This window comes from Dermacentor silvarum, chromosome 8 (assembly GCF_013339745.2).
Source record: "Dermacentor silvarum isolate Dsil-2018 chromosome 8, BIME_Dsil_1.4, whole genome shotgun sequence".
In the NCBI taxonomy this organism is placed as follows: Eukaryota; Metazoa; Arthropoda; class Arachnida; order Ixodida; family Ixodidae; genus Dermacentor; species Dermacentor silvarum.
The window spans coordinates 36,416,185-36,431,244 of NC_051161.1; the positions used below are offsets into that span (position 1 = coordinate 36,416,185).

At 49.4% G+C, this 15,060-nt stretch overlaps 1 protein-coding gene across 3 annotated transcripts in view; it reads left to right on the forward strand.

Annotated features, from left to right (window-relative positions):
- LOC119461016 (transcription initiation protein SPT3 homolog) overlaps window positions 1-15,060 on the forward strand; it is a 575,536-nt gene that overhangs the window by 501,100 nt on the left and 59,376 nt on the right. For all 3 annotated transcript variants that reach the window (XM_049672093.1, XM_049672094.1, XM_037722187.2), the window contains one exon: window positions 9,892-10,070. In XM_049672093.1, coding sequence (XP_049528050.1) covers window positions 9,892-10,070 — 179 coding nt within the window. The remainder of the gene's footprint in view (window positions 1-9,891; window positions 10,071-15,060) is intronic.

Consider the following 15,060-nt stretch of genomic DNA (forward strand, 5'->3'; position numbering starts at 1 on the left):
TACGCGCGTCTCCTCGCCGCCGCTCGATTCTTCGAGAAGCTGGACGTACTCCTCCCGCTTCTGGTATATATCGAGGCATGCAGGTCCCGCGGACAGGAGGAGAAGACAAGAAAGGTTAACGGGGTTTGAGTGGGGGATACGCAGGAGCGGCGAAGGGCAAGAACCTGGCTGGGGCAAGGGTCCTTTACCGCGGTGAGCTTTGCTACTAGAAAGGCCTCGCGGTGGCTGCCAAAGAGAGCCGCACCATCCTGCCGCCCTGGAAACTGAAAAGAAGAGAAGATATATACGCTCGGTGCTATAGCTGGTGTCATATACGCCCTGAATAGCTCCGCGCACCTTTCATTGCTTTCTTTTTGCTCATTTAGTTTTTCTTTCTATAGGCGGTGTTGCTTGTCCAAAAGCACTTGCGCTTTACAGTGGCGTGCTTATTTGCATGCGTGCGTATTATATGTGTAAGGAGAGTTGAGAGAGGCAGCAATTAGTGTCCCCCTCTCGCGCTGAATAGAGGGCGTGTATGAGCGTCGGTGATGCATGCAGGATGATGCAGGTGGCGCTCGTGCTGCAGGGACATTCTTCTAGGCTTAGGACATTCGGCTCGCGGCCGTCGTCCTTGCTGGGCGAGTCGCAAGCCAGGCGCGGCTAGGCGGGAGAGTGCGCGATCGGATCGTAACCAGGGTGTAATGGAAGTGTAATTCGCTTTCGTGAAGGGGCCACCCGCGGGGGCTCGCCGGGTTCAGGAGGAGCGGGGTTGTTGCTCCCTTTTCGCTTATGGACCTCAGCCTTGCATCCTGACAGCGCGATGGACGCGAAATGCATTAAGAAATGAAGCGAAAGTAAAAAATTTAAATCGAAGTCACACACACACACACGCACACACGCACGCACGCACGCACACGCACACACACACACACACACACACACACACACACACACACACACACACACACACACACGCGCGCGCGCGTGTGGGCGTATGTATGTATGTATGTATGTATGTATTTATGTATGTATGTATGTATGTGTGTGTGTGCATGCATGCGCGGAGGTTGTGTGTGTGCTCGGCTCCCGCTGCAGTTATCTTTTCGTCCGCTTTCATTTCTCTTGTCTTTATTATTTTCTACAGTTCAATTTCAACCACAGATAATTTTCCTGATGCTTTCCTTGGCATCATAAAAAAAATATGGGGTTTTACGTACCAAAACCACGATCTGATTATGAGGCACGCCGTAGTGAGGGACTCGGGATTGATTTGGACCACCTGGGGTTCTTTAAACGTGCACCTAAATCGAGGGACTCGGGAATGATTTTGGACCACCTGGGGTTCTTTAACGTGCACCTAAATCTAAGCACACGGGTGTTTTCGCATTTCGCCCCCATCGAAATGCGGCCGCCGTCGTCGGGATTCGATCCCACGACCTCGTGCTTAGCAACCCAACACCATAGCCACTTAACAACCACGTCAGGGTCTTGGCTTTATTATCTGTTGGCTTTATATGATCATGATAAACGAAAATCTGTCCCCTCGGCTTCTCTGTCGTTCATTCATAGCGAGGGTCTTGAATCTGAGAGCTTTGATGTCATTAGGTAGCATACGAGGGTTTATTAGCCACGTGCTTGCTAGCAGCTCCAAAGTTCACGTGTTGCGTAACGCCATCGGGCAAAAAAAAATAAAATAAATAAAAACGAATTTTACACATCAGCCCACTATGGCTCTGAGTGGGGTCGACCCGGCTAACCCCCCCGCTGCTAGATCTATAGTAAACACAAATACCCAAGTTAGTGGACGGATTGATGGCCGTCGCCGTAGCACATTTCGTAGTGCAACGCACTCGAACTGCGCAGGTTGTGGGTTAGACTCCGACCGGCGGCAAGTTATCGTTTCGTCCACTTTCATTCTTTTTTTCTTTATATATAAATTTTAGCTGAGTCGTCATAGAGTTCTGTTGAGCACTAGGTCGCGAGGCTTGATTCCCGGCCGCATTTCTATGTGGTCACAGTGTATGAACGTTCATATAGTTAGGTTTGTATCCAATTTTGAAGCAGCTATTGTGTTGAAAGTTAGCTCGGAGCTCTCCGCTATACAGCGTCTCTCATATCCCCAGTGTTGCCTTGCCAGATTATGCCACAGCAGTCAATCGACTAAAACTTGTCGGCACTTCGGCTGCCGACTTCGCGACACCTTTCATGATCCCAAATGGTGTGATCAGTGCGCAAACGGACGAGTACGACCGGAAGAACGGAGGACAGCGTTTGTCCTCGCGATATGCATAAGCCGGCCACGTTTTACACAACTTGCGCGTAAGTATGAAATACGGAGGAGAGGTGCGCAAACGTACTAGGACGACGGGGACAACGCGGGACAAATGCATGTCCTGTGTACTCCCTGACGTTCCTCGTCAATTTGCGCACTCATCACAATGCGTGGCTTCCAATTTTCCCGCTTCACCACCCTTGCACCTTTAAACCTAACGCGCATGCAGCTTCCCCTTTCCTCCGTGCAGAGTAGCCAACCGGTACCACCTCTGGTTAACCTGCCTGCAATTTCTATGCATAATTTCTCTTTTTTTTTTTATGCATGTCTCAGTGATTCCTCTTTAACCATGTGGATCCTATTGTTTTTCAACTGCTTTTATTCATTGAACGACTTCTCACGCGTTCTTTCGCACTTTTTTTTTTTATCACTGACCAATTTCAGTGAATTCTGTATATGTACATAATTCTATGTAATACCCAAAGCAGGGGCCTTTAAGGGAATAAATGATGACGACGATGACGACTATGTCTATACGCAGCTTCCGTAAAATGCGCGAATGTTCGCTCCGTGCTGGGCAAATGCACTGCCCCTGTTGTCGCTGCACTTTTGACTGCGTCGTCAGCTGCTGGCACCCTCCTTTGCAGGCCGCTATTCGGCGTCTCCGCGAGGGAGCGAGTCAGAGAGACACGGGTGAAAGTGGAACGGGACGGAGCAGCAACGGGAAACGGAGAGGAGGACGGCGGATTCGGTGGGAAGAACGCGACACTCGCGTATATTCGTACGTGCGTGCCCCGGTGGCGTCCCTCCTCTCCCGCCCGACTCGGCTCTAACCTGGCTTTGGTCGGCGGTGGGCAGCAAATGCTGCAGCGGCGGCTCGGGCAAGCGATCTGCGGCCCGTCTTTCCGTCGGAATGTTCTTTCATGTGTAATTTGTCGCGGTGCATCATTGATGAGCATCGATTGCCTTCTTTCTGCCCGGCCTGCCGACGTGAGCGCACGCGCTGTCGTGTCCGATCTACTTCGCCGTTCGCTTTTCTGTTCCCGTACCCTGTTGCCCGTGCATAGATTGTGTCAGTTCTTAAAATCTTGTATAGCGTCAGTTCTCGGCGACGTTGGCCCGTCTTCATTTGCCTTTTTATTTTTTTTCTTGGTTATTTTTTTATTCACTTCACGTCCGATTTTTATTCTGATGCGCTCAGCTTGCGCGGTAGTTAACCGGTGTAGGTTTTGCATATTGCTTGCCGGCCTCGGTGAATCGGTACTTATTCTTGCTTTATAGCACGGTTTGTGCGCTGTTTCGAGGACCCTGCAACACTGTACCGTTCGTTCTTTACTAGATTTTGCTCGAAATAATCGTTTGCAGAGCTGTTTGCTACTTAGCTGTCAGAAACAATACTGGCTCATGAAATGCATATGTCATCAAATAGGTCGGCCATTTAGGTGAGTTGGTTTCTAATGTTGGCGATTTTTTTTTTTTTTTAACGTTGATAGAGAAGATAAAACAAAGAAGAATGAAAGACACAGGACGCTTGAAGCGGCTTGATGCCTTTGTGCGTTAGCGCAAAAAACACTTCCAATATAAATGGAGTCATGTTTGTACGTATGCTTCAAGTTCTAAGTTGAGTATCATCTCAAGGATGAGGTTAGGCGCGCTAGAAACTTTGTCGCTTGAGGTTCTAGAACCTCAAGCCTCCCTGATACGGGGGAGGGGGGAAGGGGGGGGGGGGGCGGCGCAACGAGGACGTAAAAGGCGAGCAGCTCCTCCGAGCATCGTGAACATTGAAAATAGTTGAGCAAGATATGAGTATTATATTGAAACACTTAGAAAAATATATAAGGAAAGTATTCATGAAACGGTATCACATAGGTGTCATAATGTACACGAACTGCTACGAATACAGAAGCTATCATATGCATCTACGTTTTTCTTAACGCCGAAATCAACACTACATCCAAATTCACGATAGCACTGCCGCCATAAGTTTACGTGGGCTCCAGCTGACTCAGTTGTTCAGCTGATCTTTTTCTCGAGTAATTTATTTAATAACTCAGGAACAGTAAATCGTAGCATTTGTCGCCCAAATTGTGTCCTTCCAGCTAATAATAGGCATTCAATCATCGAATCAGAAGTCGTACGAGACGGCCCCATCCGACGGCGTTCATGTGGACATACTTCTGATGGACTGAGATCTCAATGGCATATTCGTGCCGTTGATACATAGGTCACAACCGAACAGACAGAGCCTCCAAGGTGTTACGTTTCTGGCTGCTAGGAATCTACCTTACATGACGATTGCCAGTTACAGCTTAAACAAGTGGGTCGTGCTCATGTGGGGGTCTACTGATTGTCGGGCTGTGCACAATCGTGTCGTTTCCTTCCAATTCTCGCTGCGATCTGCTTCACGTGAATGTGACATTGGAATGGAAGCGACGCGTGGATGCGTGCCGTGGCATCTGAGTCTGCGCTTGACACTGCTCGTGACAGAGCAGATGACGTTCTCACGTGGTGCGACATTTTCATTAACAATATCTCATTAACAGTACTGCTCCTGTATTCTGCTTCTCATTATTATCATTATTATATTTAATTTTATTGTTATTATAATTATTGCGAGTGCTACTTGTTTGTATTCGTACATAAAGCTTTGTGCGGTGATCGTTACGTGACGGCGCGTGCGGCCGACAAAGATTTGTCACGGCGTGGCATGACTCTTTTTCCTCCGACGAGTCGGATCCCTACGTGTAGCAGTGTAGGTTTCCCAGCTAGGGAACGAGATTGGCTTCCCGCTGGGCCTGACGAACAGAAGGAAAAGCGTCAAAAAGTTTTGGCGGCGGAAAAAGCTTTCGGTCGACTTGGGCAGCAGGTTGGTTGAGATGGGGGAAGGTTGGCGTTATGGCGGCGAGCACGCGGAGATGGATTTTCGGAGAGGGCGACGAGGAAAGAGAAAGGGCAAGTGCGGTCTGGCGCGTGGTCTCAGGGATCGCGAAATATAGGGAGGAGGCGGCGACCGAGGTTGGGAGGGGGGAGGAAAGGGGAGAGGTGGGTATGTGTCTGTCCCCTCGGGGCAGATCACTGATTTCTTTCGGGGCCCGGCTTTCTCTCGCCTGTCGGAAGCAATCCGGAATCATCCGCCTGATCCTGATCCTCTGTCGCGACTCCTCTCTTTCTCCACGCGCAGCGTTCGCCGTCGTGCTATATTTTTTTTTTTCCTTTCTTGCTTTTGTTTCTTATTATCCTCCTCCTTCTGTGTTCCTTTGCTTTTCTTCATCTCTCAGTCTTGCGAGACTGCTGCAGCCTGCGCCGTCACTGATCCTCTTCCACCGTCGTCGTTATTTTGAGGTCTTATTCGTCCTTCCCGAGTGGCTGGGTGGCCGCGAGCAGCCGCCGGTGTGATGTTTCTGGTGGCGGCTTGGAGACGCTGGCGTTCGGAGGTGGTCGGAGCGTACACTCGGCAGGGCAGACAAGAAAAGGAAGGTTCAAACCGGCTGCAGCAACGTTTAGAAGCTTCTTTATCGTGCTCTGATTGCTTAGGTCACAAGAAACAGTGCAAAGCAAGTTTCATTATTAGAAAAAAAAAAAAAAAAAAACGTTTTCCCGAAAAATAAGCTGTGAACAGCGCGACTATTGCGGAGTCTCAGAAGCCAGCATGTTACGTAAAAAACCGACGCGGAATGTCGAGACTGCGGGAAACGCATTTACTTACGGTGACACCTGTAAGAAAGCTGCAGGAGCGCAGCTCTATAGCGCCATTAACGTGTTGCATACTTGTCCCCAGCTGCGCCGATATGCACCTTACGGGAACAGTCCTTACAAGACCTTATTATACCTCTGTCACACGGACAACCTTAACCTCATTAGTTAGGCGTCGATAGACACTTTCCGCCTTACCTATCTTGTTTTGCAAGTGTACTGTAAACCATAATTTAGTAAAATAAGAAGTCGGACAAGCCTTGATGCTGTTGTTGGTGTTCGGAAAAGGGGAGATCAGTATTGTGGAGTGTATGTGCGATGGTGTGGATTCTCAGGTGAGGAAGGGGTGTTGTGGGAAAGAAGGTGCACCTGCCGTCATTTGCCCCGGGGGCGATGTGGACACCTGTAATTACTTAGCAGAAGAACGGCCGTGGCGGTCTGTGTAATACGGGGTGTCGCACGGCGCACTTCCGATCACAGTCGAGTTCGATTGGTATAGAATTTCTCGATCGCGATGGTAAGTGCACCGTGTGACCGGGGTGTAATGCTACTACACAAGATAAAAGCGGAATACAAATTTTGCGGTGAAGTTCACCCACAGCCGTGCGTCTCGCTGCCATGCCTGCGTTGGGATCTCTGCAACAGCCGCAGCAGATCGACGATGCTTCGACAAAACAGTATACGTTTCGCTTAACTTTGACAATCGTCTTATAGGTTGTTGCCGCACATTTTTTCTTTCTTACCTTTGCGGAGTTGAGCAGTGTGCATACTGGCGCGCTGAAGGTCTGCTGACATATTTATGACGTAAAAAAAAACGTGAGCGTCGAAAGCTGCTGGTCTCTCTTCTCTCTTTTTGTTCGTATATATATCTCTCTTGTTTTCTTATCCGCCGTTTTCTTTCTTGTTGCAAGTCGCCGCCGCTTCCACGTAAGTGGTTGTGCGCGCGTAAGCCTCGCCTGCGGCATGTGCCGTCAATCTCGTTACGGGTCGCGATTGGGTCGTTCTTAAGGAGACTGGGTGCGGTGCACAGGCCTGTCTTCGTGGAGACGGGAGCAGAGGGTAAGGGCATTGGGAAGTAAGGTGCGCTGAGGTACGCTTCTTCTTGTGCTGTCGAAGTTATACCCCTTCTTATATGCTTCTTCATTGGATCACAGTAAGCGCATCAACGATGAGCGCCCGCCTTTCTTCGTCATCTTGGCTTGAGTTCAGAGTTTTTCTGGTCTTTCTTCTGTTTCTTTTATTTCGTCCTTAGCTTGAAATCGTTGCTCTCTTCGTTGTGTAACTCGGTGCGCTGTCACCCTCCGCTGCGTTACGTGCTTCTAGTCGCAAATTGCGCCGGACGTTAAGAAAATTGGCGCGGATTTTTTTTTTTTCCCCAGCAGTGACGTGCTCACGCGCTATGACGTTATTCCTCACGCTTGAAAAATTTATGGAAGCGGCTTTAGGGATAAGTGAATTGGTGGCGTCGGTGAAGGATTCGTCGCGAGTTCCTCCAGGATTAGATAAGTCGTAAGAGATTTATACAATATAAAGAAGGGTAAACGTTGGTGTCATTGATGTCGATTTCAAACGTAGTGTTGCTTGGCACAATCCGTGGCAGACCCTATACGCCCTGTTGGTGTACGTAGACATTTCGTGGGTATGATAATTCAATTAACTCTCAAGGTTTAGCACCAATCGAGTTAAGTTTGTGAATCGACTCGCTCGTGGCCACATAACGCTGAAACTGTGGGAAGAAATAATTGGGGTAGAAACGGAATCGCTCCACGTTAAAACTGATTCGTCGTGGATTGATGTGTGTTGATGGTGAACGTTAGGAGCACATGATTTATAGCTGAAAGCAGGAAAGCTGCGCACAGCAGTTTTTCTATCTAATGAAAAAAAAAAAAAAATCAGGGAGGCCCAATCTGCTATAAGTAAAATTTAGTACGTGTTAGTTGGCTGCTTGGTTAAGTTTGTCACGAACGTAATAGTTGAAAGCTTCGATCGCACAATGGCTTACGACGTTATTGCGATGAAATAAACAACAAAGTTTGTTGTATCCTAATTAAACTTTGTTGGCGCGTGCCAATTTGCGCTATATAGGTGGTCGGGATGAAATAAGGATAATCTCTCTTTTTTATTATTTCTCTCTTTTCACAAAATACAGAATGAGAGCGGCCGTAAGGGTAAAAGCAGTTTGCACCGGCTTTAGAAAACCCCATTACGCCGCACATGAAAGTGTGGCGAGGAAACAATAACACAACATACAAAAACAGAATGAAACACCATCCAATAATGCAGGAGCGGCAAAACAGTTCAAGTTATTTTTCGATATTTTTTCCAGTGAGATGTTATTCGGTTCAAGTGTGTTAAGGTAACAGGGATGTTTATAGGCGCTTGATTGAAACTGGTACATAGTCCGACGAAACAGTGTAGACCAAGCGGTGCAACGGCGTACATTGTACATGGGCACATGACTTTGAAGCTTGAATAGTGTCAACATATCTGCGTTGTTTGTTCTAATAGCATGCTTCTACATAAGAATTAGCCTGAAGGAATAAAGATTACACACTTGAATGATGTTAAACTCGGAATAATAGTTTACCGTGTAAGTGTGAAGAAACTACGGGACTTTAGTCGCACTTGGTTGTCGTGCCGCGTGATGAGGAAAAGGACGCAAGAAAAGCTAACTCACGATGAAAACCTAAACTGCATTTATGAAAACAAAAACCAAATTACGTTTATGAAAACCACAAAAACCAAACTACAACCGCACATAACGTTAAGGCACATGATATGACACGTAACTACTCTAAAGGTACTAAGGTTGTCATAAGTCTGAGAAACACAGTTCAAGACAGCTCACGGTACAGTGGACTGAGACGAGAGGTTACCGAAGTGAGGGGCGATGACGTCACGGACATCGAACATGCCTCTATGTTGGATGGTGAGGAGAAGTTGGCCCTTGACAAACTGTGGACGACCACTCAGCCTCAGTGCACGTTGCAGGAATTGTCTGCCTGCCCAGCGGACAGCTTGCGCGCGAGCCGCAGTACTCGGCGCATACTGGCCATTATTAGCCAGGCCACGAGCGGTGGTCCGCTGAACGGCTGACCGAGGAGACGCCTTGCCCGCGATCCGAAACGCTCGAGGCAAGGGGCTGCGAAGCAGGCCAGGCCACGCTCCGAGCTGCAGTACTCGGGCTGGATAGCGCCTTGACCAAGGACAGCGGTCGGGCGGCAGCTCCATGGACGGCCCCGCGTTCCCTTGGTGCCTCGATCGCCGGCGTCCGCCACTTCGGCCTGCTGTGTTCCGTCTGCCGCTGACTAGGCGCCTGTCTCGTCACGAAGCATTTTGCCACGTGCTCACCGTACGTGACCCAATCGTGGCGCGACGTATCTTCGGCATAACACATGGTCATCGCTGATTTGATGAGATCGCTCAACATGCGTGGTCCAATGGCGAAAGAACCCGTGCGCACTTCGTCGTCGTCGGCGGCGTTTTCTTTCACTCATCACAGTGAGCGTATACCATGGTATGTTGTATGTTAGCAACTAACCTTATTGTACGTTTCTGAGTTAACAATAACCTTGGATAAATTATGCTTGGTACTTGTGCTTCGTATTTGGTTTTTATCCAAGATTATTGGATAAAACCAGCATCCGCCGTGGTGCCTAATGACTGCAGCTCCTGAGTAAGGATTTGCGGTCACTAAACGTCGCGAAAGCAGGGAGTGGGCTTCAGGAGATGGCGTAATTGAGAGAAGAATTTTGACCAACCGAGGTTCTCTAACGAAATCGCAGCACACACGACACGCCATTGGCGTTCCGCTCCCATCGTAATGCGGTCGCCTATGCCGAAAATCGAACACGTGGCATCGCGATCAACAGCGGAACGGGATAACCACTCATCCGTCGCGGCTGGTCTTTACGCGATCAAAATATTTCTTTTTTATCTGCCTGCAGGCTTCATCGGGTGGAGCTGACTCCGGCTTGTCCGCGGCGACGGCGGCCTCCAAGCCTTCGGCTTCCTCATCGGTATCTTCTGGCGCCGCCGTGTCGTCCGCCCCATCGTCGTCGTCGTCGGCGTCGTCTTCGTCTTCTCCGCAGAATTCCTGGGTGCTGGAAGAGATACGAGGCATGATGTGAGTGAGCCGACAAGAGAGCAAAGCTTGGTGCGTCGGCCTATACGTGGCTCGTCTTTGTCTAAAACACGCCAGACCGCCGCAGTTCCGTCTCTGATCGGTGTCCCTTGAAGACGAGAACGCTGATAAAGTCGGCTCGCCGTTGACAAAATCAGCGCACCGTTGATAAAATCTGCGTCGAACGCGCCTGCCGAGTGCCGTGAATACGTGCGTTAATACAAGGGCGTATCCTCTCGACGTTGCTCATGAACGTTGTTGAAGTTCGGGCGGCCTTCTGAAAAATAATTGTTTGAAAATGCTGCCCATTGAGTTATGCTGGTGCACTGCGGTGAAGTTTTGACAGATAGCCGAAGGCGCAATGTCTAAAATTCTTGAATATGTGCGCTGCCAGAGCTCCATCAAAGCGGCCGCGACGACGTCGCTGTAAACTACATATGCTTATCTGTCGGCCGAAATTTGATGTACGATCAACCGCAAGGTGGTCTTCATGCAGTTCATTCACTGGCCCATAGTTCTAGTGTTCTGTTATTTACCGCGCCCGACTGGGGTAGTGCCTGGGATCAATGCCTTGAAGAGAGACATACTGCGTTAATGCTCCTGAGCCTGTAGTCTAAACATAGGGCGAATGTGTGAAATGGGGCGTAGATTAACTGCCTACAGCAAAACAATATAGAAGGAAAGGGGGGCATTGCTTTGTTCTCTTGTAAACTCGACGTTCCTTTCGCAGGCTGCCCGTCCCAATGGCGCTGTCGGCTGGAGCATGTGTTCTATAGTAATAAGACCCTTGTCCAAAGCCAGCCGAGGTTTTGGACAAACCGCAGTTATATATTAGCGTTTTATTTATCTATTGAGCGCTTTTTACTTTCGTGACAACATGTTGATGCACGGCTATATAGTATGACGGTAATAATACGACGACGGTACAATGGCTCACACGTAGTGAACACAGTGTTGAAACTGCCGGTCAGGACCCTAGTATAATGGCAAATATTTTAAGGCGCAAGAAGGACATGGCACAAAAGGAAGGTCAACACAGGACAGACGCTGTGCTTGTGTTTAGCCTTCCTTTTATGCCGTGTCTTTTTTGCGTCTTAAAAATATTTGTCACGTATGCATCAACTAGGCCCACAGAAAGTCCTTCTCAGCTTTAGTATACTGCTAAGGTCTTCGGCTTCGCTTCTTCTTCCGCAAAGACACGGAGATGATATCAGTTACGAAAAACACCTTAATTAGCTCCGTGAAAGCCTAAATGCTCTTGCTTTTTTTTTTTTTTTCGCCTGCGCCTCTTATTTCTGCAAAGAAGCAGGAAGTTAATGCATTCCTGCCAACTCTTCCGAATTTTATGTAAAGTTTACCAATTTGGGTTCGTTTTACGATTTTGTGAACGTTGGGTGAAGTTTTACGAAAATGTATCCTCGAGCAAGTTTCGCTCGTCTTCTGATGGTGAAAGGATGCAAGAGGGGATCCATTCCTGCTTTAAGGAAGTCTATACAGACAAGTTCCTGGAGTAGGGAAACATCGGCAGCACCTAAGTCACTGAAATGGTCGCTGCGATCCAGCTTCTCAAGTAATATTTAATAAAGTGCGTTTGTATTCCTGAAAAGGCGCATGTTCAGGCCTGAAAAGTGCGTGCGCGTATTCCTCAAAAGGCGTGGGCCCTTCCCCCACCCTCTTCCAGCTACCCTACGGGATCTTACGAATTTCAAAGCTCGCAGATTGGCAGGTATGGGAATGTCTTGCCCAGTCTAGTACGCTTACTCAGCCTTTCAGGTAATCTCCAAGCCGCGCTCCGTTCCCTCACTGCATGTACTGGCGATATGACCTGGCCGAAAGTTTGCGCCTGTTCTAAAAAGAAATAAAAAAAAAGTTCGGAACTTCTTCCCGAATCCTGGAGATGATCCCACATTTCTTCATCGCTCGTCTCCCGTAACTTTCTTTTTTTTTCTTTTTTCACCCACTTTCTCTCCTTCCCTCTTCCTTTCTTTTGTCGCGGCACCGCGAGCTTCCACATTGGGGTGTAGGAATCCGACCGCCCGGCCGCGGGCAATATGACCTCCTCAGCGCGGTCAATAACGCTCTTATATACCAGGATGGCCGTGCCTTGGAGCACCTGGCACATGGAGGGAAGGATAGAAAAAAAAAATGGAAGGAAAAGAAAGAAGGGCTTCTCCAACTTTCCCGCACTTCCCCCCATTCCCCCCACACGGTTTTCATTCGCGGTGCTGCTGGGTTCCCGACATTCCTTGCTGCGGCAGCTTCGGCGGCCAAGTTTCGCTCTTCATCACGCGCACGCCACCGCGGCCCTTTAATCCTTTCCTGGCCGGTTGCTCCGTAACCCCACCGTTCTTCGTCTTCTCCTGCTTCTCGCTCCACCCTCCCTGCCTCTTATAGAACTGCCCCCGCTTCGCAACGAGAATATGCGCGAAGGACAGCTTTCATTTTTCTCCTCCCGTACAGGACGCTTATCAGTATGCCTTCGGCTCATTTATCAAAACCCCTGATTTCATTATGCTTCCATATAATCGTCATAGTCATCTTCATCATTGTCACTATTACCATTACCCGTGATCCTTTCTTTCAGTATCGCTCGTACTTAACTCAGCTGCATTACAATTTCCGCACCCAAAGAGAGTTTCAGTTACTACGGCTGTGGGTGTCCATCGAAGCCGTCCTGACTGTTCCCGTAAATTCCTTCAACTGTTTCGCCCTACCTTATTCGGTTGCGGCCCTCGACCCTGTTTACAGCCCCGTGTGGCTCATTTTCTTGCGCTGGGCAACCAGTCCTCACTTCTCCACGCTTTACTTGCTCAACTTCACTAGAATAATTTCAACTAAAATATCGAAACGCCGTGGCTCGAACCGAGTATGGGACGTATAGAGCCAGGCGTCATTTCTTCCTGTTTGTGGTCTTCAGCAAGTGTCGCTTGAAGCTTCCTGGGCGCTTATGGTTTGGATTGGTCTATTGTTGTTTCGCACTTCTAATATTTCAGTCTGAGATTTAACATAAAAGACATGCGCTCTCGGTGTTTTGTTTCCTGACATTTGTTTGTGGGCTGTCATTCTCAAGATTCCGAGGAATAACTTTGTCAACAATGTAAGACAACGTATGAGCTGCTTTAGTGCTGTAATGGTATGGCAATATAACCCGCATATACCGCATATCATATATAACAAGGCGTGGCAAGTATATACGCAAATTTTCTCTAACGTACAACGCCGCCGACGCCGGACACCGGCGCCGACACCGGATTTTCTACGACACGGGGCCCTTAACGCCGTCGCGTTAAAAGTGCGATATATATATATATATATATATATATATATACAAACTCGGCAGCAGAAGCCCCTAAATGGAGTGTTCGACGCTCACGCCGGCTGGCCCTAAACGCGTCCCTAGCTCGCGAATCGCTCTCGACAGATTGGCTATCTCTGTGTGTTCGCGCAGCTGGAGACGGCTCAGAGTCGCCGCGCGCCGCCTGGCGCTGTGATATATTCTCCAGTCGTGACGCGCCCACCGCCAACGGCAGCAGCTGAGACTTGTGCCCCGGTCCGGGAGCTAGGAAGAGGGAGTTTGGATAGATTTGCCGGGCACGACCCCCACGCTTATGGCGCTTTATGCGGGGCCCGACGCAGCGGTCATCCGTCACCACGGCAAGGCGGGGATTGTCGCGGAAGGCGCTGACGTCGTTTTTTTTCCCTTTCTTCCTTTTTTTTCTTCGTTTCTCTTTTAGAGACGCCGTTGTTTTCGGAGCCGTCCACGTTGTCGTTTCTCTCGTTCCGTTACAGCTATCGTATGAATGCTGGATTTTCAATTCCTGCGAAACTGCTTGTCCTTCGGCATTGTTTCGGAGCGGTCGTGTCCATCCTTATCGTCTTGTAGAGAGTTTTACCGCAGCAAGTTATTCCGGCTTCGTGCTAGTGCTTTTGGATGCTTCTTTGAAGCCTAATTACTGATGGCAAGACGCGTTGAATGCCCGTGACGTTACTTTGGCACATACTCTTAATAGGGAACATACGCACTCCCCCGCTGTGGGCCTGGGCCATACCTCTGGCAGGTTAACAAGAAGAAGAAGGAGATGCCCATTCGCGTGCCTCTGCCTCGATTTTGCTTTCTTGTTGTCTCGTATCGAGGATTCTCACCGTACGTATTGTAACTGGACGTGACCAATCGCATCTTTCTCCCCGTAAGCGAGATCGTCGAGGGCGTTCACACTGCTGAGGAGACTGATGAGCCAAGACGGGAGCGCCAGCCGGACGCACGTATAATGCCTCGTCTCGAGTCCAGTCCTGACCTCGCGCGCGGTAAGCGGGCTTCAAGCTCAAATAACGATGACATTTGGGCCAATTCTCGCGAGGAATCAACGAAGCCGCAGCAAGAACTGAAGGCGGCTCTGCCGAAGGGATCCACGTCTTCCACTCCGAATGATAGCGACGATGCCTTAAAAGCACCCGACATTCCGCAACGAGTCGGTAGTTCCTTAAGCGACTCGCATGGGAGTTCGAATTTGACTGCGCAAGCGCTCACTGTGTCGCTCGACTCCGCAAGGAGCACGCGGCTGACCAAGCCGCGCCCCAAGTTCAATAGGAAGGCAAAGTCAGCTACGAGAAAAGGCGCACGGCGTCGCGTTCAGAAGAACCGGGCGCTAGCAGCAAGCCTGCCAGCCTGGACTCCACAGTAGAGAATCGAGATCAGGTTGTTTTGCTCGTCTGGCTCTGTCCAGCGACCACCTGAACTCTTGATAGACGACGCCGCAGCACATGTAACTGCTACGGTCACAAGCCCTCGTCAGGCGAATCACTCAATTGGCTTGCTGCATGGAGGGAAGCTCTTCCCGTAGGTGACTCCGAAAAGAACCGCTCATCGCAGGTGCAGCAGCTATGCGTTTCCTCTGCGCCGGCGATTTGTGACAAACGGTGGCGTTGCTCCGCCCTTTCCTGCCACTCATCCGGGCGTGAACCCTTGACTTCTTCCGCCTGTCCCGCGTTTAGC